A 23,538-nucleotide genomic window follows, 5' to 3' on the forward strand; every position below is an offset into this window, starting at 1 on the left:
GTTTTCACGGACTAAAAGGGGCTTCCCAATTATAGGGAACTATTGAGTACCGCTACCTCCAGCCCTTCTATGTAGATCTGCGGAAAGGTGGCAAAATAAGGGAATTGCTAATATTCAAATCCGACTAAGGTACGAGAGCTGGCATAATCAGAGAGGCTATTATCAGAGCTCTTATATAAGGATATTGCAGCCATAATTTGTTGACACACTACATGGCACCAGAGGGACATGTGGAATTTGTTACAGGACAAGTAGATTTATGAAGCAAACTGTTCAATGGACAAGTAGTTATTTTATTAAATACCACACCCCTGAACAGGGTTGCTATGTGGAATAGAATATTGGGTGAGGAGGAGAGTTGTTATGTGCAGAACACTAATGAAGTTAGATGTGGTCTATTTACTGAATTTGTGCTATTGGGAAGCGGACCGGCAGGATCCTCTGGTGCACCCAACCGTAGAGTTAACAAGACTACGTATTTGAAAGATTAGATTTGCTAATGTTTTAATTCTTTGTTTGCCTCTATGTTCAATTATTTTCCATGCCCCGATTACGGCTTCAAAACTGGTCACCTTCTGGTGGTCTCACTCCTGACTCAGTATTGGACTCTTCTGGGTCCAACTTAATGTTTGTGGCAGTTACATTTCATTAGATTTTGAATGGCCTACTAAGTATGGTTTATTATTTATGGTCAAGGGAAATGTGTGGTACCTTGGTACTTCCTCGCCTGGGTATTCCTTATAGTATATTAGTAGTTGAACGTTTTTGGGGTTACATCTTAACCAATGATTGCATTGGTGTAGTCCTTGGGCTCAGTTGTGCTGGAGTTTAGGTCAAAAATATTTACAACAGGGGGTGGTGAGGGACAGAGTCTCTGAATTAAACAGAATACTCTCACCCAGTCAAGAGATCAGGGCTAGATCCAACACCGTTTTTTAGCTCACTGCACCATCCCAGTTTCAGAACCTGGCTGTATGCAAATTAGTCTGTTCCTGTCCCAGTGCATGATGGGAACAGGGCAAACCAAACTACAAAAGCCAATTCTTACACTGGGAAGGAAACAAGCTACCGGGGACCGGTTTCTGCCATTTCAGCCGTCTTCGGCCCGGCTTGCTTGAATCCTGATGGTGCAATGAGCAAGGGACTCACATCTGAGTATACCCTTCCACGCTTAGGGTGGACAAAAATATTTACAACAAGGGGTGGTGAGGGACAGAGTCTCTGAATTAAACAGAATACTCTCACCCAGTCAAGAGATCAGGGCTAGATCCAACACCGTTTTTTAGCTCACTGCACCATCCCAGTTTCAGAACCTGGCTGTATGCAAATTAGTCTGTTCCTGTCCCAGTGCATGATGGGAACAGGGCAAACCAAACTACAAAAGCCAATTCTTACACTGGGAAGGAAACAAGCTACCGGGGACCGGTTTCTGGCATTTCAGCCGTCTTCGGCCCGGCTTGCTTGAATCCTGATGGTGCAATGAGCAAGGGACTCACATCTGAGTATACCCTTCCACGCTTAGGGTGGACAAAAATATTTACAACAAGGGGTGGTGAGGGACAGAGTCTCTGAATTAAACAGAATACTCTCACCCAGTCAAGAGATCAGGGCTAGATCCAACACCGTTTTTTAGCTCACTGCACCATCCCAGTTTCAGAACCTGGCTGTATGCAAATTAGTCTGTTCCTGTCCCAGTGCATGATGGGAACAGGGCAAACCAAACTACAAAAGCCAATTCTTACACTGGGAAGGAAACAATGTACCGGGGATTTGCATATAGCCAGGTTCTGAGCTGGGATGGGGCAGTGAGATAAATAACGGTGATGGATCAAGCCCTGATCTTTGGACTGGGTAAGAGTGGTCTGTTTAACTCAGACACTCTGTTCATCACCACCCCCTTTTTGTAAATCGTTTTTGGCCACTATAGGTGTGGCAGGGTATACTCAGACATGAGTCCCTTTCTCCCTGCTCCATCAGGATTCAAGCAAGCCGGGCCGAAGAAGGCTGAAATGCCAGAAACCGGTCCCCGGTAGCTTGTCTGCTTTCTGGTGAAGAATTGGCTTGGTAGTTTAGTCTGCCCTGTTCCCATGATGCACTGGGCCAGGGACAGACTGATTTTCATATAGCCAGGTTCTGAGCTGGGATGGGGCAGTGAGATAAATAACGGTGATGGATCAAGCCCTGATCTTTGGACTGGGTAAGAGTGGTCTGTTTAACTCAGACACTCTGTTCATCACCACCCCCTTTTTGTAAATCGTTTTTGGCCACTATAGATGTGGCAGGGTATACTCAGACATGAGTCCCTTTCTCACTGCTCCATCAGGATTCAAGCAAGCCGGGCCGAAGAAGGCTGAAATGCCAGAAACCGGTCCCCGGTAGCTTGTCTCCTTTCTGGTGAAGAATTGGCTTGGTAGTTTAGTCTGCCCTGTTCCCATGATGCACTGGGCCAGGGACAGACTGATTTGCATATAGCCAGGTTCTGAGCTGGGATGGGGCAGTGAGATAAATAACGGTGATGGATCAAGCCCTGATCTTTGGACTGGGTAAGAGTGGTCTGTTTAACTCAGACACTCTGTTCATCACCACCCCCTTTTTGTAAAAGGAGTTTAGGTCAGGCACACATCTACTCTCCTCTAACATATTCCGATCGTGTCAAGATAAACAGACTACTTTGATTTTATAGAAGGTTCAAAGTACCCTGCTCCACCAGCCAAGCATTCTCAGTCTACAGACTTATTAAATCCACACAGCCTTGGGATTTTACTTCTCAAACCCAGTAGCATGCAGTGCTAAGCCACTAGAACTTTTGAGCAAACAGGCAGGAAATCTCCACTTATCTATTACCCACAAGGTAGCAAACCACGGCCAGTAAGCATTTGATATAAGTTAGCATATAGTCCCTAAACTCCATACAGCCATGATGTTTGTGACTGGTATATAAATTGTTGCCCAGATGGCAAACCTGCACCTGCCTACAACTAACACATGGTTGAAAACAGAGTCCAAATGATGCGATGCTGTGCTTGCTAAAATACAGCATTTTCAATCTGGTATTCCTGCCTCTTTAAATACTGGGAAGAACATTCCGTACCCCTCCCATCTCCCCCCATGGTCTAGCCTTTTACCTTTGTTTTTTGGTGAAATCAAAAAATATAAATTAAAAGTGATACAAAACAGTCATTAAAACAATTGGCTATGGAATGCACTACTAAGAATACTTACATTTCCGAGACTGCATTTCAAACTGACTTAGAAACTGTTTATTGCAGGGCGTCACAACAGGATTCTGCCCATGCAATTCCTTTTTGGGAAATAAATCCATTAATTTTTTAGAAGATAACTCAGACCCAACAGAGATGAGAGCAAACCTAAAAGGAGAAAAACAAAAAGGTGCATAAAAGAAGCTTTAATAATTAAAAACACTGAACCACAATCCACAATAATGTTCTTTGAATTAAGTAGCCTCTACATATAGCATGGGAATGTGTTTTGCTATGCAATCAGAATGCATTACTTTAAGACATTTAGGCGATCTCACTATGGGTTGCGAGAAGGTGCTAGGAGGGTCGGGGATTACGATTTCCCATTATGGATGAAATCTCCTTCACTGCATGAAACCGTGCCCCTCTCCCACATAGGTCCTAAAAAGGTTGATAAAGCTCTAAAGAGTGCTCACAACATTCCCATTAAGTTGCAGTTTCATATGCACACATCCTTGCTGAACGACACCGGTTATTGCATCTCCTAGCTGCTGATCTGCTGTAATGTGGACTTGTGGATGTCAAATCACCTACATTTGTTAAGTATAAAACAGCACTGAGCAGGCTAACTTGGTTATCAGTTTACTATGTGGTCAGTTGTGTTGTTTTTCAGATCCAAATTTTTTAAGTAGCAATGTCAAACTCATGCTGGTACTAGGGTTGCTCCACATGCAACTTTTCGGACACAGTAAAACTGTTTTTATTCGTAAGTGGCTTACATTTTTACATTTTAAACATTTAAGTTTGTGAACCTGGAACAACATCGAATTACAAACGCATAAGCCACTTCCAACTGATCTTCGACTGACTTCGAATTGGAAGAGGAAAACAGAAGGATCTGAGTCCAACCGAAAGCTAACTGGTAGCAATTCTTCTTGTGTCACTTGTAACCAGGCCAAAGGTGATCAGAAAATAAAAGGTCCCAGAAACTATTGGCTTTAGATTGTGGAGTAGTCAAACTATACCTTGGGCTGTGTTGTACCTTTAAATGTGCATCGACTCTGTACTGAACTTACATACTGCGTTTTATTTACCTACCATCTTTGTCTTAGCCCATCTTGACCTCCTAGCTTTACCATGGACTTGTGCCGCTAAAGGTGGCCAACACACTCAAAGTGCACGTAATGGGAGTCTAAAAGGAGTCGAGCTACCACAAGGGATGCGCAATGGCAGCTGGCCAGAATGGTGCCCCCAAACTATTTATCAGCTTCCTGAGAACTTATGCTACGCACAGCATTAAAGCACCTTCTCCTGTGGACAGCTTACGAAAAGAGTTCCTGGAAAACAATATATAGCTGCATTTTTAAAGAACTGTAGAATATCAGTTAGCGGGGACTACCAGAGAGCCCTCCTCTATCAGCACCAATGCAAGCAAATCCGCTATTGAGAAGATTTCAAAATTTTTCCTTAAACCAACCTATCTACCTATAAATCCACGGATTTGCAGGGAATCCATATTTTCTAGGGAATGTCAAACTCAGCTCTCTTTAAGGTCAAGAAGTCACATGTTGAGACGGAGGGAGACCATAGATATGAATCAGTCATGTTAATATCACCTAAGAGCCAACTAAGACTGGAAGGAATATGCTACTTACCAGTATGCATCTGTTCTTGGCATAGAGGGCTGCAGAGTGGTACATTATGAATAGATCGCCATCTGGTGTTGGGCTCGGATGATTGCACTTTGTTTTTCTCTTGGAGAGTCTTTTGTATGTTGGTGACTCCTCCCTTAGTTGGTAGTGCGCATGGGCATCGGCTCCATCCTTAGATTGTTTTGCCATAGTAGGGTTAGATGGAGTAGTATAGTAGAATACAGATAAGAATGCCCATGTAAGTGTATCTAAATAAGATAATGTTGGAACAGACACAGGTTTCCGGGGAGGCTGGGAGGGCATGTACCACTCTGCAGCCCTCTATGCCAAGAACAGATGCATACTGGTAAGTAGCATATTCCGTTCAAGGCATATGGGCTGCAGATGGTACATTATGAATAGACTATACAGCAGTTCTCTCCCTAGCGGTGGTCGCCCGTGTCTGTTGCAACTGTCTGAAACAATGTTTTTAATACTGCTTGTCCCACTCTAGCTTGTTGTGTTGCGTGCACATCAACACAATAGTGTTTTGTGAAAGTGTGCGGTGTAACCCAGGTAGCCGCTTTGCATATGTCATCTAGTGGAATGTTTCCCAGAAATGCCATAGATGCTCCTAGTTTACGTGTAGAGTGAGCTCTAGGAGGAACAGTTAATGTTCTCTTTGCCTTTAAGTAGCATATTTGAATGCATTTTACAATCCATCTGGCAATGCCCGCTTTGGAGATGGGATTGCCTTTATGTGTGGGAGAAAACGCAACAAATAGCTGTTTTGTCTTTCTGAAAGTTTGTGTTCTCTCTATATAGTACAATATGGCCCTCCTAACATCCAGTGTATGTAGGGCTCTTTCCGCTACTGTTTGTGGTTTTGGAAAGAAAACCGGTAATTCCACTGACTGATTGATGTGGAATGCTGAGATAACCTTTGGTAAGAATTTTGGGTTTGTTCTAAGAACCACTTTATTTTGGTGTATCTGCATAAATGGTTCTTGAATCGTAAAAGCCTGCAATTCACTTACTCTTCTGAGTGACGTGATAGCTATGAGGAAGGCCACCTTCCATGTGAGGAATTGTATTTCACACCTATGCATAGGTTCAAAGGGTGGCCCCATTAGTCTGGTAAGTACTATGTTGAGATTCCAGACTGGGGAAGGTGGTCTTCTTGGTGGAATGACTCTTTTGAGTCCTTCCATGAAAGCTTTAATTGCTGGTACTTTAAACAGTGACAGGTGTTGCCTGTTTTGTAGGTACGCCGCTATGTCTGCTAGATGAACCCTAATAGAGGTATATGCTAGATTACATTGCTGTAAGTGTAATAAATAGCAAATGATTTGTTTAGTGGATGCATCCAGAGGGTTGATGTGCTTACTGTTACAGTGTATAGCAAACCTCTTCCATTTTGCTGCATAGCATGCTCTGGTGGTAGGACGTCTTGCCTGTTTAATGATTTCCATGCATTCTGGTGGTAAATCTAAATACCCAAACTCTATGACCTCAGGAGCCAGATCGCTAGGTTCAGTTGTTTGGGATCTGGGTGCATTATTTCTCCATGGTTCTGTGTAAGATGCATGGGTAATAACCTTAGCTTTTGATGTGGTACTTGTGAGAGTTGTAGCAGCGTGGTGAACCACGGCTGTCTTGCCCACGTGGGTGCCACTAGTATCATTGTCATTGAGTGTTGCTGCAGTTTCCTCACCAGTAATGGAATTAGTGGTAGAGGAGGGAACGCGTAAGCAAATTTGTTGGACCAATTTATCCACAGTGCATTGCCCTGGGACCTTTGGTGTGGGTACCTGGATGCGAATTGTTTGCATTTTGCGTTCTGATGATTTGCAAACAGATCTATCTCTGGTTGCCCCCATTTTTGGAAGAATGGCTGTAGTATTTGGTCGTGCAGTTCCCATTCGTGAACTTGTTCTGACTGTCTGCTTAGGATGTCTGCTATTTGATTTTGAATTCCTGGTAGGTGTTCCGCTAACAGGTAGATTTTTTGCGGAATGGCCCATCTCCATATGTCCTGTGCTAGTTTGGACAGTTGGAGAGAGTGTGTCCCCCCCTGTTTTTGAATATAATACATTGCAGTCATGTTGTCTGTTCTGATCAGGACTGCCTTGTTTGTTATTTGCATTTGGAAAGCTTTTAGTGCTAGAAATATTGCTAATAGTTCCAGGTAGTTGATGTGCAGTTTCTTTTGCTGCGCACTCCACTTCCCCTGTACTGTGTATTTGTCCATATGCGCTCCCCATCCGGAGAGCGATGCGTCCACTGTTATTATTACTTGTGGAATTGGCTCTAGGAACGACCGTCCCTTGGAAATGTTTTCTGTGTTCCACCACTTCAGAGAGCGATACGTCCGGTCGTTTACCAACACCAGATCTGTAATCTGACCTTGAGCCTGATTCCACTGTGTCGCTAGACACTCTTGTAGTGGGCGCATTTGTAGTCTGGCATGTGGTATTAGCAGTATGCAAGAGGACATCATGCCTAATAGTTGCATAAACACTCGTGCTGGTAGTGAGTGTTGTGGTTGAAATCTTTGTATTAACCCGACCATTGTCTGTACTCTGATTGGGTTGGGGTATGCTATTGCCTTTTCTGTGTCTACTGTAGCCCCCAGGTATTGCTGGATCTGGTTTGGTTGCAGGTGTGATTTTTTGTAGTTCACCGTAAACCCTAGGTGGTGCAGCAGTTGAATTGTCTTCTGTGTGTTGTGAAGACATTCCTCCTTTGATTTGGCCTTTATTAGCCAATCGTCCAAGTATGGGAAGACATGTATTTGTTGTCTTCTTAGGTGTGCTGCCACCACAGCTAGGCATTTTGTGAAAACTCTCGGTGCTGTTGTGACACCGAACGGAAGGACCTTGAACTGGTAGTGTTGTCCTTCTAACACAAACCTTAGGTATTTTCTGTGGGCTTTGTGAATTGGGATATGAAAGTAAGCGTCTTTTAGATCCAGTGTAGAAAGAAAGTCCCCTTTCTTCAGTAAAGGGAGTACTTGTTGGAGCGTGACCATGTGGAAGTGTTCCGAATTTATGTAAGCATTGAGAGGTCTGAGGTCTAATATTGGTCGTAGGGACCCGTCCTTTTTGGGGATCAGGAAGTATAGAGAGTATACTCCTGTTCCTTGTTGATCCTTTGGGACCTTCTCTATTGCATGCTTTTGTAGAAGTGCTAGCACTTCTTCTCTTAACAATGTCAGATGATCCTGACTCATTGGACGCTGTTTGGGGGGGATGTTTGGTGGGGTAGCTGTGAGTTCTAGGCAATAACCATGTTGGATAATTTGTCTCACCCACTTGTCTGACGTGATGTTTTCCCAGACAGGTAGGAACTGTGATAGACGTCCCCCGACCGGTGTTATGTGGTCTGGGGGGAGATCTATGAAGTCACTGTTTTGGTGTTGAGGCGTTGCGGTTGTTATTATTTCCGCGGCCTCTACCCTTATTGTTGTTACCTCTGTAATTACCTCTTGAATTACCTCTGGGTGATGTTGGTGTGAAAGATGTGGATTGCTGATTTGTTCCTGTGTTTTTTGAGCCCCCTCTATAGGTGGATCTACGAAAGGAACCTCTGTGCGTTGGCTGTTGCAATGCTCCCATTGACTTAGCCGTTTCCGTATCTTTCTTCATCTTTTCTAATGTCTCGTCTGTACTTGAACCAAACAATGTCTTCTGATCAAATGGTCTGTTCAGTAGGGCTGTTTGAACTTCTTGTTTGAATCCTGAGATTCTAAGCCACGCGTGCCTTCTTAGCATGACACTAGTGTTAATAGACCTTGCTGCAGTGTCTGCTGCGTCTAATGCACACTTAATGGAAGTATTGGTTATTATTTTACCTTCCTGTATTAATTGGTCTGCCTTCTTCTGATATTCTTTTGGAAGATGTGTGAGAAGTTTTTCTAACTCATCATAATGTGCCCTGTCGTAACGTGCGAGTAGTGCTTGTGTATTAGCTATACGCCAGCTATTCGCTGCCTGTGATGCTACTCTTTTGCCTGATGCATCTATTAACTTCGACTCTTTATCTGGTGGAGGAGCCTCTCCTGTAGATAATGAGTTTGCTCTTTTACGAGCGTTTGAGACCACCAGCGAGTCTAGAGGTACATGCCCTCTAATAAATATTGGGTCCTTTGGAGCCGCTTTGTATTTCTTATCGATTCTTGGGTTTAACACCCTGGCTCTCACTGGGTTTTCGAATATTTCTTCTGTGTGAGTGAGAAGACCCTTTAGCATAGGAAGAGTACCTGATGTTCTCTGTGCACTAGGTAGAGTCTCTAACAAGAAATCCTCTATCTGAGGTTCTGTGTGCATATCTAGTTTGTGATATTTTGCTTCCCTATTAATGAGCTGCACAAAACCTGTGTTATCATCAGGTGGTGAAGGCTTTGAGGGGTATAGCTCTGCGTCGTTGTCCTCATCTGACCCTACATCGTAATTTTCCCATGGATCTTCCTCTTCTTGGATAGATTAGTCATCCCCTTGAGGTTCTCCCTCCCCTATATCACTGTCTACATCTGACTGAGGTGTAGCTGGTCTTGGTGTGGAGGGTGTAGGAATATGTGGCCTATTGTGAGGAATAGGAGAAGAGGGTGTGTCTCTAGGACGAGGAGAAGCAGGAGGAGTTATGTTCGTCCCCATTGTTCTCTTTTTTGAAGGAAGAGGTTTATCTTCTGACTGTTCACTCTTTCTCTTCTTCGTGACCACTTTCCCAGTCTGTGGGTCAATAAACAAGATCTTTTGTTTGGGATCTGTTTGTTGCTCTTGAATCGGTACCGAGGGTCCTGGTTCCGAGAGCTGTTTTTGTTTTCGATCTTCAGATCTTTCTGTTTGAGACACCGAATGTCTGCTCGATTCCGACTTTTTGGGTATCGAGTGTCTTTTGGGCGATACATCATATTTCTTTTTCGACATGGAATGTTTCGATACCGAGCTCTCCTTTGTATGCAGCCTCGGTGTCGAAGTCGATGACGCCCTTTTCTCGGATCCGACGTGGTGGGATTCCGAGTGTTTCGGTTTCAGTTTCGGTTTCGTTGCCGGGCCCGAAGGCGGGGCGTCGGAAACTTTTTTCAGCGGTTTGACCGGGCCCGAGGGCGGGGTCGTTACCGCACGGGGTCGGTTTTTCGGTAAGGGGACGTCGTCACTCACGGTTTGTTGCTCGAAGAGTTCTTCAACCTCCGACTGGTCCCCTTCCGACCCCGACTGGTCCTCTTCTTCCTCGATTTGTTCGTCTCCGAACAGCTCTGGGATTGCCTCCACCTGCATTCTGGAAGCCTCGTGTCTTCGAGCTTGACGATTTCTAATCGTTAGCTTAGAGGAGAATGCTGCGCAGGCTTCGCAGTCCCTGGATTCGTGTTCAGGCGATAGACAGAGGTTGCACACCTCGTGTAGGTCCTTGTGTGGGAACTTAGCACCACACGATGGACATTTTTTGAATGGAGTCCTTTCCATGGACTCCGGGCTTGACTGCGTCGAGAAAGGTCTCCTGTTCTTCGACGTAGATCTAAGTTTTTCTCTTCTATTTTGAATTTATAACGCGTCGGAATGGAAAAGAACGCGTTCGCTAACAATACCGTCGAATTGGAAAGGGAATACGCGCCGAAAAATCACTTTCTTCTGAAGTTGATCTGGAGCGTCTCGATCTTCATCCGAACCCGATGGCGGAAAAAAACAATCTAAGGATGGAGCCGATGCCCATGCGCACTACCAACTAAGGGAGGAGTCACCAACATACAAAAGACTCTCCAAGAGAAAAACAAAGTGCAATCATCCGAGCCCAACACCAGATGGCGATCTATTCATAATGTACCATCTGCAGCCCATATGCCTCGAACATCTACTTATAGACTTTTTGTAAAACGTAATTGAAATTGAAGCAGACAAAAGTCAAATCCAGGTATGCATTTCTAGGGTTTCGGCCCCACAAGCCAGAGGAAGCATCCATCAACCCAATAGAGGGAGAATTTTTACTCAGATCGTGCAGCACACTGGAGGAAACTGATGTCGCACTTTCGCACTAATCTGATAAGCTGAAGCTACAAGTGCATATCCTACAAACCTTGACATCTCAAGCGGTGGCAAAGCACAAAAAGTTGCAAGGCTATGTCAGTAGATTGAGGAAGAGGAAGTGCACAAAGTCCCGAGAACCTATGACTGCACACCCATATTAGATAAACTTAGCACTCTTCCGATAGAGGGGGGCGTGGCCAACAGCATGCCGGGCTAGACGTGTAGCTCGGGAGCTCCCAGCCGGCCAACACAAAATCCGACTTAAAACACTGCCACGACGCACTAAAACTAAAAGTAGCGTGTAGCGGACCGCCTGGAGACTGTCGTGCAGGGCGGACGGAGGCTCCAACAACCTCGGAGCCCGAAAAACGGGAGTTTGACCGGCGGCGGTGGGGAGACCCAAGGAGGCAACATGGCGGCCGCGCTGTGAAACCGGTGTCCGAGGAGCGGTAGACGGTGGGATGCTGCATTGACCCATGAGCCTGGGCAGGAGCCGATCGACGCCACAGCACAACCGTGAGGCGGCTTAGAGGAACGGAGACCCTCCGGTAGGGTGGGACCCTGCAGACCCGAAGGTATTAGAGGCTTCAACGGGGGTCGCGGAGCCAGGCAGCGGTAGGCGGAGTGACTGGGGTGCCCATTGGGGGTGAAACGCACAGGATTGAGTGTCCCCGGAGGCGCGCTGACCCCTAAAGCAAGCGCCGGCATCGAGGACGACTGCACCAAGATGGCGGCCTGATCCGGTGCAGCAACCAACGGTGGGGAGACCCTGCAGTAGGCACATACAAGGTACCGAGACTACGCGGCAGGAGGGGGACTCCTGCACTAGCCCCCTATACCAGCAGATAATAAAACAATCCCAACGGCGGATGTGGGACACCCCCTCCGATTACATTGGCAGAACTGCACCAAGATGGCGGTAGCGGAGCCCTGCAGATGACCGGACACACATGGAGGGAGGGCCTGGCCGGCGTGAATATAGCGCAACCCAGGGAGCAGTGACCTGCCATAGCCAGAGCTGAGGCGACACACCGCCGGCCCCTGTCCCATTGACCACCACTACGGCCTGCCTGCCAGACAGGGCACGGCGGGAAGCAGAGGCAGCAGGTCGCCGACATCCACATACGTTCCCGCAACGGTGGAGGGGCAGACGGACTTGGTAGGGGCGATCGACGGTGGGGGAGACCCCATGGGTGAAGGAGGAAGATACGGCCAGTGAACAAGCAGCGGGAGACACCCAAGTGAGCCCCAGACACAACAGTGCAAGTGGGTGAGGACTCCCTCCCTGGTGGCACAGGCAGCTGGAACCGAGGCAGCGCCTCGCAGGCTCACATACAGGCAGCAGCCACTGTTGTGAGGCGGACGGACCCGGTGGCGGCGTTTAACGGCGGGGGAGAGCCTGCAGGCAACATACAGAGGTACAGAGCTTAAATCGACTGTGGGAAACGTCGGACTAGGTCCCTAAAATAACAGCGCATGTGGTGCTCCCCCCGGGCAAAGACCACGCATAGCAAGCGGCGGTAGCGCTCCGCCGACAACCGGAGGCACGTGAAGGAAGGGTCCGGCCGGACTAGGTGTAGCACGACCCATAGCAGACGGAGCTGAGGCGGCACAGCGCCAGCCACCCGCAACGCAAACCGCACTATTGAGAGGGCGAGTGAAAGGTGAACGTAGGGGATGGAACCCGGGAGACAAACCGGACGTACCCAAAGATCGGTGAGACCAGGCGGAGGAGCTCCACGACTGCTCTACCAGAGCGAGATACGCAGGGTCACGGTCGGACATAGACCCACGCCTGCAACCATGGGGAAAAAGGACCCACCGCCCAAACCATCGCATAAAGGCCCCATGGATAGTTTCGCAGCACCACGACAGGCCAAGGGGAACCAGGACCTATCGGCGGAAGGGCACATAGACGCAGAAACACTGCTCGCGGCAATCCAGGCTTCTAGAACAGATATTCAAGAATCACGGGCTGCACTGGAAGTGAAAATCGGAGAGGTGGGATCTGAGGTCACCCTCCTGCGCAAGGATTTCAGGAACCTCTCAGCCAGAGTGACGGAGACAGAATCGCGAATTGGGGAGGCCGAGGACACGATCACAACGATTCGGAAAGACATGACAGAACTCCAAGCATCACACAGACAGCTGCTCTGGAAGGTTGATGATGCCGAAAATAGGGCACGTCGCAACAACCTACGATTCGTAGGATTTAGGGAAGGAATTGAAGGGAACAACATGGCGGCGTTCCTGCACACATGGCTCTAAGAGACTTTCCCGGAGGCACAATTCTCAGCTTGCTTTGTAATTGAAAGAGCCCACAGAGCACTGCTGGCGAAACCTCCGGAGGGCGCGAGACCAAGGCCTGTGATAGCACGTTTCCTCAACTTCACGGATAGGGACTTGATTCTACGGGAAGCAAGGAAGCTCGGTGACATAAGACTAGAAAACACACATAGAAGCACAAACAGCTACACAAGACTCTCACTCTTGAACACTGCTGAAGTGGACCAGATCAGAAGTCGGCCGGGGCAAACGGCAGCACGCAAGTTGTCACTACCCCTTTTTGTTTTCCTTTACTCTTATATTCTTATTCTTTTTGGGAAGTTGTTAACAGTTTTAAGTCTTCTTCAAGTTTCAAAGTTTTGGCCAAGGTTACGCCTGGGAGTACAGCCCGGCTGCACGGTTATATCGCATCCTGCCGAGGCGGGAACAGTGAGACATAACTAAATAGTGGGCGGGTGAGGGCGGGCGACAGACCGACTCCTACTGAAAGCTCGGTCCTCGGAGGGGATGAGTGTGGATGGGGAGGGAGGTGGGGAAGGGGGGGGGGGATCAACGGGGGGGGGAATAGTTACACAAGTTGGGGTTGGGGGGGGAGGCGAAGGCGGGGGGACGGACAGCCACAATCGGATGAGTTGCAGCACCACCACTGGCGTCCAGCACAGACGCTAACAGAACACGAGCACCACCCCACACCATGGCAGGTACACTGACTACACCACTACAGGAAGGCAGGGGGGTATCTATCCTCACATGGAATGTGAATGGCCTGGGTTCCAGAATAAAGAGGGGACTAGTGAACGAATACATTAAGAGGGTGGCGCCGGACTTTGCCCTCCTGCAAGAGACACCTCAGAGGCGAAAAATGTACATTCATAGCAAGAGGGAGGTATGCGGTCCTAGCACACGCGGGGTATTCCCAAGATTCAAGAGGAGCTGCTATACTGATAAACAAAGCATTCCCGTTTAAAACAGCACGTACTTGGAGCGGCCCACAGGGGACCTATGCAGGCGTACAGGGAGTGTGGAGGAGGCAAAGATACACAGTACTCTCAGTCTATGCCCCACCGAAACTACAGGCGCGCACATACAAGGCGATAGCTGCGATCCTCAAAGACACGGCCGATACAATACAAATAGTGGGAGGTGACTTTAATGACGTTATGTCGGAAGAGCTAGACCACACGGGGCCAACACGTAGGGGAGGGGCGAGGACAACACTATCACAACACATGGCCAACCTGGGTCTCACAGACATATGGAGATGGCGACACCCTACCCAAGAGGAATACTCCTTCTAATCCGGGGCACATAGAGTGTTCTCGAGACTGGACTATATTTTCATGGCTAGGCAATACCTCACTACCGGAGACGAGGTGGCATATAAGGCAAGGGGTATCTCGGACCACTCGCCATTATACACAAAGGTGGGGGCAGACAAGAGGAAGGACGGGCTCAGAATGGCGACTGGCAGCCTGGGATCTCCAGAAACCAGAGATGATAAGAGGACTCAGGGCTGACGTCAAAGTCTACGTGGCAGAAAATGAAGGCACGGTTGCTTCCGGAGTAACCTTTTGGGAGGCCATGAAAACGGTTCTGAGAGACGGGGCACAGAGTAGGCTACGGGAAGACCGTAGGAAACAACAGGCAGAGATAGCGGGACTGGAGGCCAAAATATTACATTTAGAGGGGGAATACCAGACGCGCAAGGACGACGGTATTCTAAGACTCTTGCTAGACAAGCAACGGGAATATAGAGAGATAGCCTCGAACGAAGCGCGGACGCAATCACTGGCAACCCTGCATCGGCTATACGATGTGGGTGACAAATCAGGCAAGCTCCTAGCCTGGCTGAGCAGGAAGAAGAGGGCAGCGAGATGGGTGGAACAGATTAGACGGTCAGATGACGTCCTGGTGTGCACCGAACAGGAGATAGCCGACGCCTTTGCGTCTCACTATGAAGGCTTCTATGCGGCAAGGGACCTCGGGACGGCTGAGGACGCATTACAATACATGGAGGGAGTGGATCTACGCGTACTAGCCACTGAATCCAGCTTGGCACTGGAGACAGACATCTCACTCGACGAGATCTCTGAGGACATCAATAAGCTTAAAACAGGGAACCACCAGAAAACCCCTCTATACTGAATCTTATCAGGAAGGACGCCTCCCACCCGACCTCGCTTTGGCCACCATTGTACCAATTCACAAAAAGGGCAAACCTACTGACGAATGTGCTCCGTATCGCCCCATTTCCCTCCTTAACATCGAGGTGAAGATATTGGCAACGGTATTGGCGACTCGCCTGAGGTCGGTGATTCCAGATCTCATACACGCGGACCAATCAGGATTCTTGCCAGACAGAGCGACTAAACTAAATTTGAGACGCACACACAATTGGTTGCAGGAAGTCAAAGATAGAGAGGAACCCCACTGGTTTCTATCCTTAGACGCAGAAAAAGCGTTTGATGCAGTACACTGGCCATTTCTTTTGGCAACACTGCAACGGTTCGGCCTAGGCCCAAAATTTCAGGGATGGATAGAGCTACTATATACAGCACCGAAAGCACGTGTTCGAGTCAATGGCAGGCTGTCAAGAGAATTCCGGGTGTCCAGAGGCACGAGATAGGGGTGCCCACTGTCCCCCCTACTATTCACGCTCACGATTGAGGTCTTGGCCGCCAAGGTTAGACAAAACCCCGAAATACACGGCTTCTCTGGGGAGGCGTCTAGGGAAACACAGGAAAAAATATCGTTGTATGCAGACGATGTGCTGCAGTACATAACGGAACCAGAGGTTTCGGTCCCGGAGTTATTCAGGGAACTGGAGGGCTTTGGCGCAAGAGCGGGTCACACCATCAACTGGAACAAATCCGTACTCTACGATCCACAAGGGGCCGATAGGTGGGGGACCCTGCCTGACCAACTACTCACCACTACCGAGGGGTTTCAATACTTGGGGGTCTACCTTACACTAGACATGGCGCTCTCGTTCAATAGAAATGTAGAGCGAGTCATGACCGAAGCGATAGAGGACATGAATAGATGGAGGCAACTGCCGCTCACCCTGTTAGGAAGGGCAGCAATGTACAAAATGATTACCCTCCCCAAGTTCCTCTATGCACTCCAAAACGAGTACTACCCACTCCCGGCCACCACGCTACCCAAAGTCCACGCGGACCTACGTTCCTTTCTGTGGTTGGGGAAACAGCCGCGTATTGCCCTTCAGATGCTCCAACGACACCAGTACAATGGGGGGATTTCCCTGCCTAATCTAGAAGCGTACTACTGGGCGGAACACCTGACGCCAATAAACGAGTGGATTCATGCCCCGGTCGACCACCCGACGTACGCGCTGGAACGACAGAAGCTGTCACCACACAACGTGTACCACTATCTCTATGGGGGAAAGATGCGGAGGTCGCTCCTACCGGCGACATTGATCACACTACGGGCATGGACACGAGCGACAAAACGTATGGGGTGGGATGGGAGACTAACTAGACAGACGCCGTTGTGGCATTGCCATTGGCTGACGGAATTGAAAAAACTGAAAGGTTTCCAAAGATGGGACCACATTGGCATCTCGCATATTGGAGATGTCATATATAAGGGGGAACTGAAGTCGTTCGACAGGCTACAAATGGAATACGGACTACACCGCTCGCAACTTTTCAAACATACACAATTGACACATGCATGGAGAGCCCAAGACATCACACTCACGGATTTGCCAGAATACGCTCCACTGGAGGGTAGGCTTCTGTAGGAACAGATAACACATCAGGCGGTCTCGCTTACATACAAGACACTAACTAACAATATGCTGGGGGACTTAACAAAACTAAGAGGAGTATGGGAGGAGGAGGTGGGCGAAATGGAAGATTTGGATTGGGAGATAGTCCTGATGCACCCACGCGAGGCAGCGATTAAGTCAAGGCTGAGGCTCATTCAGCTGAACGTGCTCCACAGGACATACTTTGATAGAGTACGTCTCCTCAAAACAGGGAAAATAACAGACCCCAGGTGTCTCAGATGTAAACAACACCCAGGAGACTTTTACCACACTATATGGTCGTGCGACAAAATACAAATATACTGGACACACATCTTCACAGAACTGGGGGAAGTCCTGGGTATAGAGTTAGAGAGATCCGAAACTGGCGTTGTTGGGCATGACGAACGAAGTAGACCTACCACGCAACCAACTCATATTTTTGGTGCTAGCGCTAGTGGTGGCCAAGAGAGCCATAGCAAAACACTGGGGGGCCGCGGAGACACCGGGCATAGAGGAATGGAGAAGGGGCCTAGATCTCTACATGGTGGCGGAAAGGGTAACATATACGGCGAGAGGGTGCCCCAAAAAGTTTCGGAGAGTTTGGGCAAAATGGAGGCAATACCATGGTCTAGAGGGAGGGCAGTGAGGTGTGATAGGTCGAGCATGGAGGGCCTACGACAGGAGTGGGACCAAATGTGACACGGTAAAGACATGAGGGGGGAGGCATGCAACATCGAGAAGAAATTTAAAAGAAAAGACTGGAAATGCAATGTTCTGTGGGGAAGTGCTGGGATGGGGGTGGTGGTGTGGGGCGAAACTATGACCATGGGGAAGATGCAACAAATACCGTGGTGCAAAAAGGGTATGATGTGGCAATGAGCATGTTGGGGTATGTTATTTCAGTTACAACGGACATAGCTGGGGGGGAGGGTTACTGTATAATAAAATGCAGGGTACCGACTTGACATGGAAAGCCCAAAATGATAATGACTATATAATGTTCGGTTGATTGATTAAAGCTGCGCCGCCCGGCCTCCGGGATGTGGGCTGATGGGGCGTGATAACAACTATAACCTATATCAGTGCACAATTGGCAGATTGGAAATGCAGCACATGGGCTGGGGATATCAGTGTTCTTCCTGCTACAAAAATAAAGTTTAAAAAAAAAAAAAACTTAGCACTCTTCCGCAAACCCTACATGGGATGAGCAAAAGAACTAAAATATGACGATCCATCTTGAGGCATTTAACACACAGATTGAGTTCTGCCATTGAACATGCACAAACAAAACAGGTGATGGACCGAATGTGGATCAATGTCACACATTCATCCCAGTCCAAAGATCTGGGCTCAAATCCATCGTTTTTTTGCACTCCACACCACCCTGGGTTAGACAATGGCGATATGCAAATCAGCTCTGACCCTGTGCCCCATGGGAACAGTCCAGTCCGAACTACAAAAGCCATGTCCTTCCCAGAACGGAATCAAGCATCCGAGGACCGGACCGGTTTCGAGGTAACACCTCTCATCAGCCCGGCTAGCTTGACTCCAGTGGTGTGGAGTGCCTGGGACCCACGTCTGAGCATCCCTGGCGCACTTATGGCGGTATTTGCAAACAAAACAGGTGATGGACCGAATGTGGATCAATGTCACACATTCATCCCAGTCCAAAGATCTGGGCTCAAATCCATCGTTTTTTTGCACTCCACACCACCCTGGGTTAGACAATGGCGATATGCAAATCAGCTCTGACCCTGTGCCCCATGGGAACAGTCCAGTCCGAACTACAAAAGCCATGTCCTTCCCAGAACGGAATCAAGCATCCGAGGACCGCCCATCACCACCCCCTGTTGTTTAATTATTTTGTCCACCATAAGCGCGGAAGGGTATACTCAGACGTGAGTCCCTAGCTCATTGCACCATCAGGATTCAAGCAAGCCGGGCCGAAGACTGCTAAAATGCCAGAAACCGGTCCCCGGTAGCTTGTTTCCTTCCCAGTGAAAGAATTGGCTTGGTATTTTGGTTTGCCCTGTTCCCATGATACACTGGGCCAGGGACAGACTAATTTGCATATAGCCAGGTTCTGAGCTGGGATGGTGCAGTGAGCTGAAAAACGGTGTTGGATTAAGCCCTGATCTCTTGACTGGGTGAGAGTATTCTGCTTAATTCAGAAACTCTGTCCATCACCACCCCCTGTTGTTTAATTATTGAACATGCACAAACATCCTCCCTCAGTATCATAGAAGCCAAGAATAAAGTCTGCTTAGAGCTTTAAAATGTATCTATGATGAATTATGCTGCCGCCACCAATTTTATAGCAAGACTCGGATTATATGCAACTTTTAATATACTTCTAAATGCAGCACAATGCCATAGCAACAGAACCTTTCAAGTCTACAACATTCTATCTGTTCTGGAATGCAACGTCTTTAATGCTGCTTCCCAGACTGGCAAGTCACTTTGTATTTGATTTCATTTATTAGGTCCAATTTGTGTGAATGAATGCCTGAGAAAAGTAGATAGTGCTCATGTATTTCCTGTTGGAGCAAGCAAGGAACTGAAAGGAGAGGGGTATGGGATGAAGAGATTTTTCTTTGTGGCGGAGGCTGTCCAGTACTACCTAAAATGGCCAAGATAGGAGAGCCTAGGCGAGGTATGTAGGAAAGTGCCCTTTTTTGCATGGTTGCCCCCACTTTTTGCCTGATATTTGATGGTTCTTAACTAAGTGTGTCCTGGGATCCTGCTAATCAGGTACCCAGGCCCTGTGTTTTTTCCCCAAACCATACCTCTGTTCACACATTGGCACACCTCTGGTCTACATATAAGTCCCATGTAAAAGTTGCTAGGAGCACCAGGGCCTTGCAGCCAGTGAAAGTCTAGGAGGTCTGAACCATATATTTTGCAGCCCTAAGAGACTCCTCCCCTGATCCAAACACCCAGCCACTGCAGTCAGTGTGCCAGGGGGAGAACCTAATACTATAAGTCGCCATGGCACACATCCCCGTGTGCCTTGCCTACCAAAACACTGCTTGTGGTATAGGTCAGTCACCCCTCTCTAGCAGGCCTTACAGCCCTACGGCAGGGTGCACTATACCAAAGGTGAAGGCCCAGTGGCATGAGCCCTGGGGCCCTACAGTACCAGTGCCATTCACGTATTTTATTGTAAGTGCAGTAAAGCCATTTTAAACCATTGGGCTGAGAGTTTGGCACCCCAGACTCCACATCTCCATGATGGCTTTACTGAAGACGGAGAAGTTTGGTATGAAACTTCTAAGCCCATTAAACCCACACTGATGCAGTATTGGATTTAATACCAAATGCACTCCCTCTGAAAAACTACCTAATTTTTGTGTTCTCGCTGAGTGGCTGCTTGCCAGCTGCCACCCGCAGACATGTTTCAGGACCCCTGTATTGACCTCCCGCTCTCAGGGTCCTGAAACAAAGGACATCATTGAGAGGGGCCAAGCCTCCTCCCCCAGGATGGGCAGGGTCTACGAAGGGGAAGCTTCAATGCTGGCCGCCTTTGTTAGCCGACCCTGCCTTTTCCTGTTCCCAGCAACTGGTCCCTACAGGTTCTAACCCCTACTTTGGAAAGAATAATCGGCGTAAAACCAAGATAGGAGGAGAGGTGTGACCAACCTTTGCCAACTCCAATATATATATATATATAATAAAAAAGAAGAGAGAGCGAGAGAGCGCGAGAGAGAGCGCGAGAGAGAGCGCGAGAGAGAGCGCGAGAGAGAGCGCGAGAGAGAGCGCGAGAGAGAGCGCGAGAGAGAGCGCGAGAGAGAGCGCGAGAGAGAGCGCGAGAGAGAGCGCGAGAGAGAGCGCGAGAGAGAGCGCGAGAGAGAGCGCGAGAGAGAGCGCGAGAGAGAGCGCGAGAGAGCGCGAGAGAGAGCGCGAGAGAGAGCGCGAGAGAGAGCGCGAGAGAGAGCGCGAGAGAGAGCGCGAGAGAGAGCGCGAGAGAGAGCGCGAGAGAGAGCGCGAGAGAGAGCGCGAGAGAGAGCGCGAGAGCGAGCGCGAGAGCGAGCGCGAGAGCGAGCGCGAGAGAGAGCGCGAGAGAGAGCGCGAGAGAGAGCGCGAGAGAGAGCGCGAGAGAGAGCGCGAGAGAGAGCGCGAGAGAGAGCGCGAGAGAGAGCGCGAGAGCGAGCGCGAGAGAGAGCGCGAGAGAGAGCGCGAGAGAGAGCGCGAGAGAGAGCGAGCGAGAGAGCGAGAGAGAGAGAGCGAGCGAGAGAGAGCGAGAGAGAGAGCGAGAGAGAGAGCGAGAGAGAGAGAGAGAGAGAACAAGCAAATGTGTGTCAAAGGTTATCGTGGCCTAACCTAGACACCAACTCTGGAAATACTGCACTTGCATGGAACATTGTATCTATTGGTATTATAGAAAAGAGACCAGATCATATGTCCTCTGCTGCTGCTAGCTGTTTTGAAGGAAGGCAGAAAGTGTCAGAAAAAGTCATTCATTAGGCTGAGGATATACAAACGCATTTCCGCAAGTTTTATTTGTTTTAACTGCAACAACACACAATTCCGGATTTGAATTTTAAAATGTATGTCAACTGCCAAATCCCTGCCTGCAACTAATTTAAAAGCAGAGTAACTAATATACGCTATTTAATACACAATGATTTGCCGAAAATACCATAGTTCAATGAAGCAAATGCTCTATCTAAGTTCAATATCAATACGCTTGGTTAGTAAGCCTGGGGACAGCTACATTGAATTTGATTACATTTGGCACAATCATGCAATAATCCTACAATAAATTGGTCATAACTATAACCTATTGACTGTTAATTATTCAAGTACTGTGAATGTTTTAAATAAATCTGCAATAAAATATATTCGGATTGTATGCATCGGGCGCTACCTAGAGCATACACGGTTACATTTACAAGTGCATAAAACACATAATCCATAAACGCCATCAGCCATCTTAGAGAATGCCTGTTCGAGATACAAGATGGACATCATGATGTTTGAAGGGGACAACTTTTGTTCGCCCAACTGATGGTTTCCAGATCAGCTAGGCTCACCTCCATTAACAAGAGAAAAAATCTCAGCGATACATTACAAACAGAAATTCTATTAAAACAATTGTAAAAGGTATAGTCAACTGGACTGCTGAAACTTAGAATCCTTAGGAAAATCCTCTCCCTTTTCACAATTCTAAGCATGCCATGATATTGGGAGACTAAGTTTTCACACACGGACCATGATTATGCCTGGCATCTGGGGTCTCTAGATCGGTTAATGAACAAACTTCGAATACTTTAGAACAAGATTGCTAGGCTTGTTTTGGACCTTTACAAATCGGACCATGACACTTCGAACCATCAATCCACTCCAATGGGTTCTGTAGCAACAATGCACCATTTTAGGGCACTGTACTTTCTTCATTAGGTCTTTTACAGCAAAAGCACTACATTTCCTTCATATATTGTGGTCAAAATTCAACAGCATTGCACTTACCCTTTAGATTGTCCGTTGGCACGGTTTTCAAAAAATTTTATCTCCAAAATATCGTTAATTCCCAGACAGTGAACAGAATCCGTTAAGTCTTCATCTGTCGTCCACTGAAAAACATAAGTCATCTGAATTTATTTCTACTAGTATTTTGACTATATATGAATTTAACAGTACTTTAGCCATAATTGATTATTACAGGTATATGCAACATTGAAAACCACACACAATGCCATAACGTGTATAATGCTGTGCAAGTTAAAACATGTTAAAAAACATAGTAAAATGTGTACACCTACAATGGTTTAAAGCTCTTATTTTATCTGATATTGCAGTGTACACATTGAACATGTGCCTAGGTTAATGCAGCATTTTACGGGTTGATCTGTAATGAGGAAGCTTTCACTTACAGGACCCTCACAGAATTAATATTTTAAAAAGGAGCTACAGATACATGTGTTACCATTCTTATGGAGACTAAACAAGCACTAAAAGGATCAAAGTTAAGTCTGCACCATGGTACTCTCCCACCTTTCGTAAGCTAAAACAAGATTGTAAGAAATCAGAAAGGTTTTTGAGGAAAAATATAGCGAAATCAGCAAACAAATACCGGGAAAATACACTACTTTATCAGCAGGAAATCAGACGAGTCTAAGCAACATATTATGAGAAAGAATGAAAGCTTGCCTCTAATTCTGCCGAGGAAATGTTTCAAATAGTAAAAACAGCCTTCCTCCAAAGGTTCATCCCCCTCCTGTTTCAATACCCTCGCGGAATTCTTCAAGAAGAAATTCCAGAAGAACAATTGTTACTTACCTGTAAACAGGTGGTTCTCCAGTATTGGTGTCTTTCATAGATTCACATGCTTGAATACTCCCCGAAGTGAGAGTCCCACGGTACATAAAAATAGCAATAAAAATGCTAAAATATATGTATGTGAGAACATAACATAAGAAATAATAGAAGTAAATACACAACTAAAACCTCTAAAACAATTCCTACATAGGAATGCATGATAGAGAGAGAAAACACTTGCAACATATCACGGTCATTATGTTAGTCCAAACTACAGCCAATCAGGCGCCAGCACCCTCTAGAACCTTCTCCTCAGAAGCTCAAGCCCTCAGGTTTTTGTAGCATTAAAGTGACCCAGAGTGCAT

The 23,538-nt window shown here is 47.4% G+C and overlaps 1 protein-coding gene across 4 annotated transcripts in view; it reads right to left on the bottom strand.

The window, feature by feature from the left end:
• Positions 1-23,538, bottom strand: part of CPSF6 (cleavage and polyadenylation specific factor 6) — a 392,748-nt gene that overhangs the window by 284,857 nt on the left and 84,353 nt on the right. For all 4 annotated transcript variants that reach the window (XM_086918040.1, XM_086918046.1, XM_086918044.1 and 1 more), the window contains exons 3-4: positions 22,385-22,488; positions 3,223-3,368 (exon numbers count right to left, since the gene is read on the bottom strand). In XM_086918040.1, the coding sequence (XP_086774166.1) occupies positions 3,223-3,368; positions 22,385-22,488 (250 nt within the window). The remainder of the gene's footprint in view (positions 1-3,222; positions 3,369-22,384; positions 22,489-23,538) is intronic.

The sequence above is a fragment of the Lissotriton vulgaris genome, chromosome 1_1 (genome assembly GCF_964263255.1).
Source record: "Lissotriton vulgaris chromosome 1_1, aLisVul1.2, whole genome shotgun sequence".
NCBI classification, from domain to species: Eukaryota; Metazoa; Chordata; class Amphibia; order Caudata; family Salamandridae; genus Lissotriton; species Lissotriton vulgaris.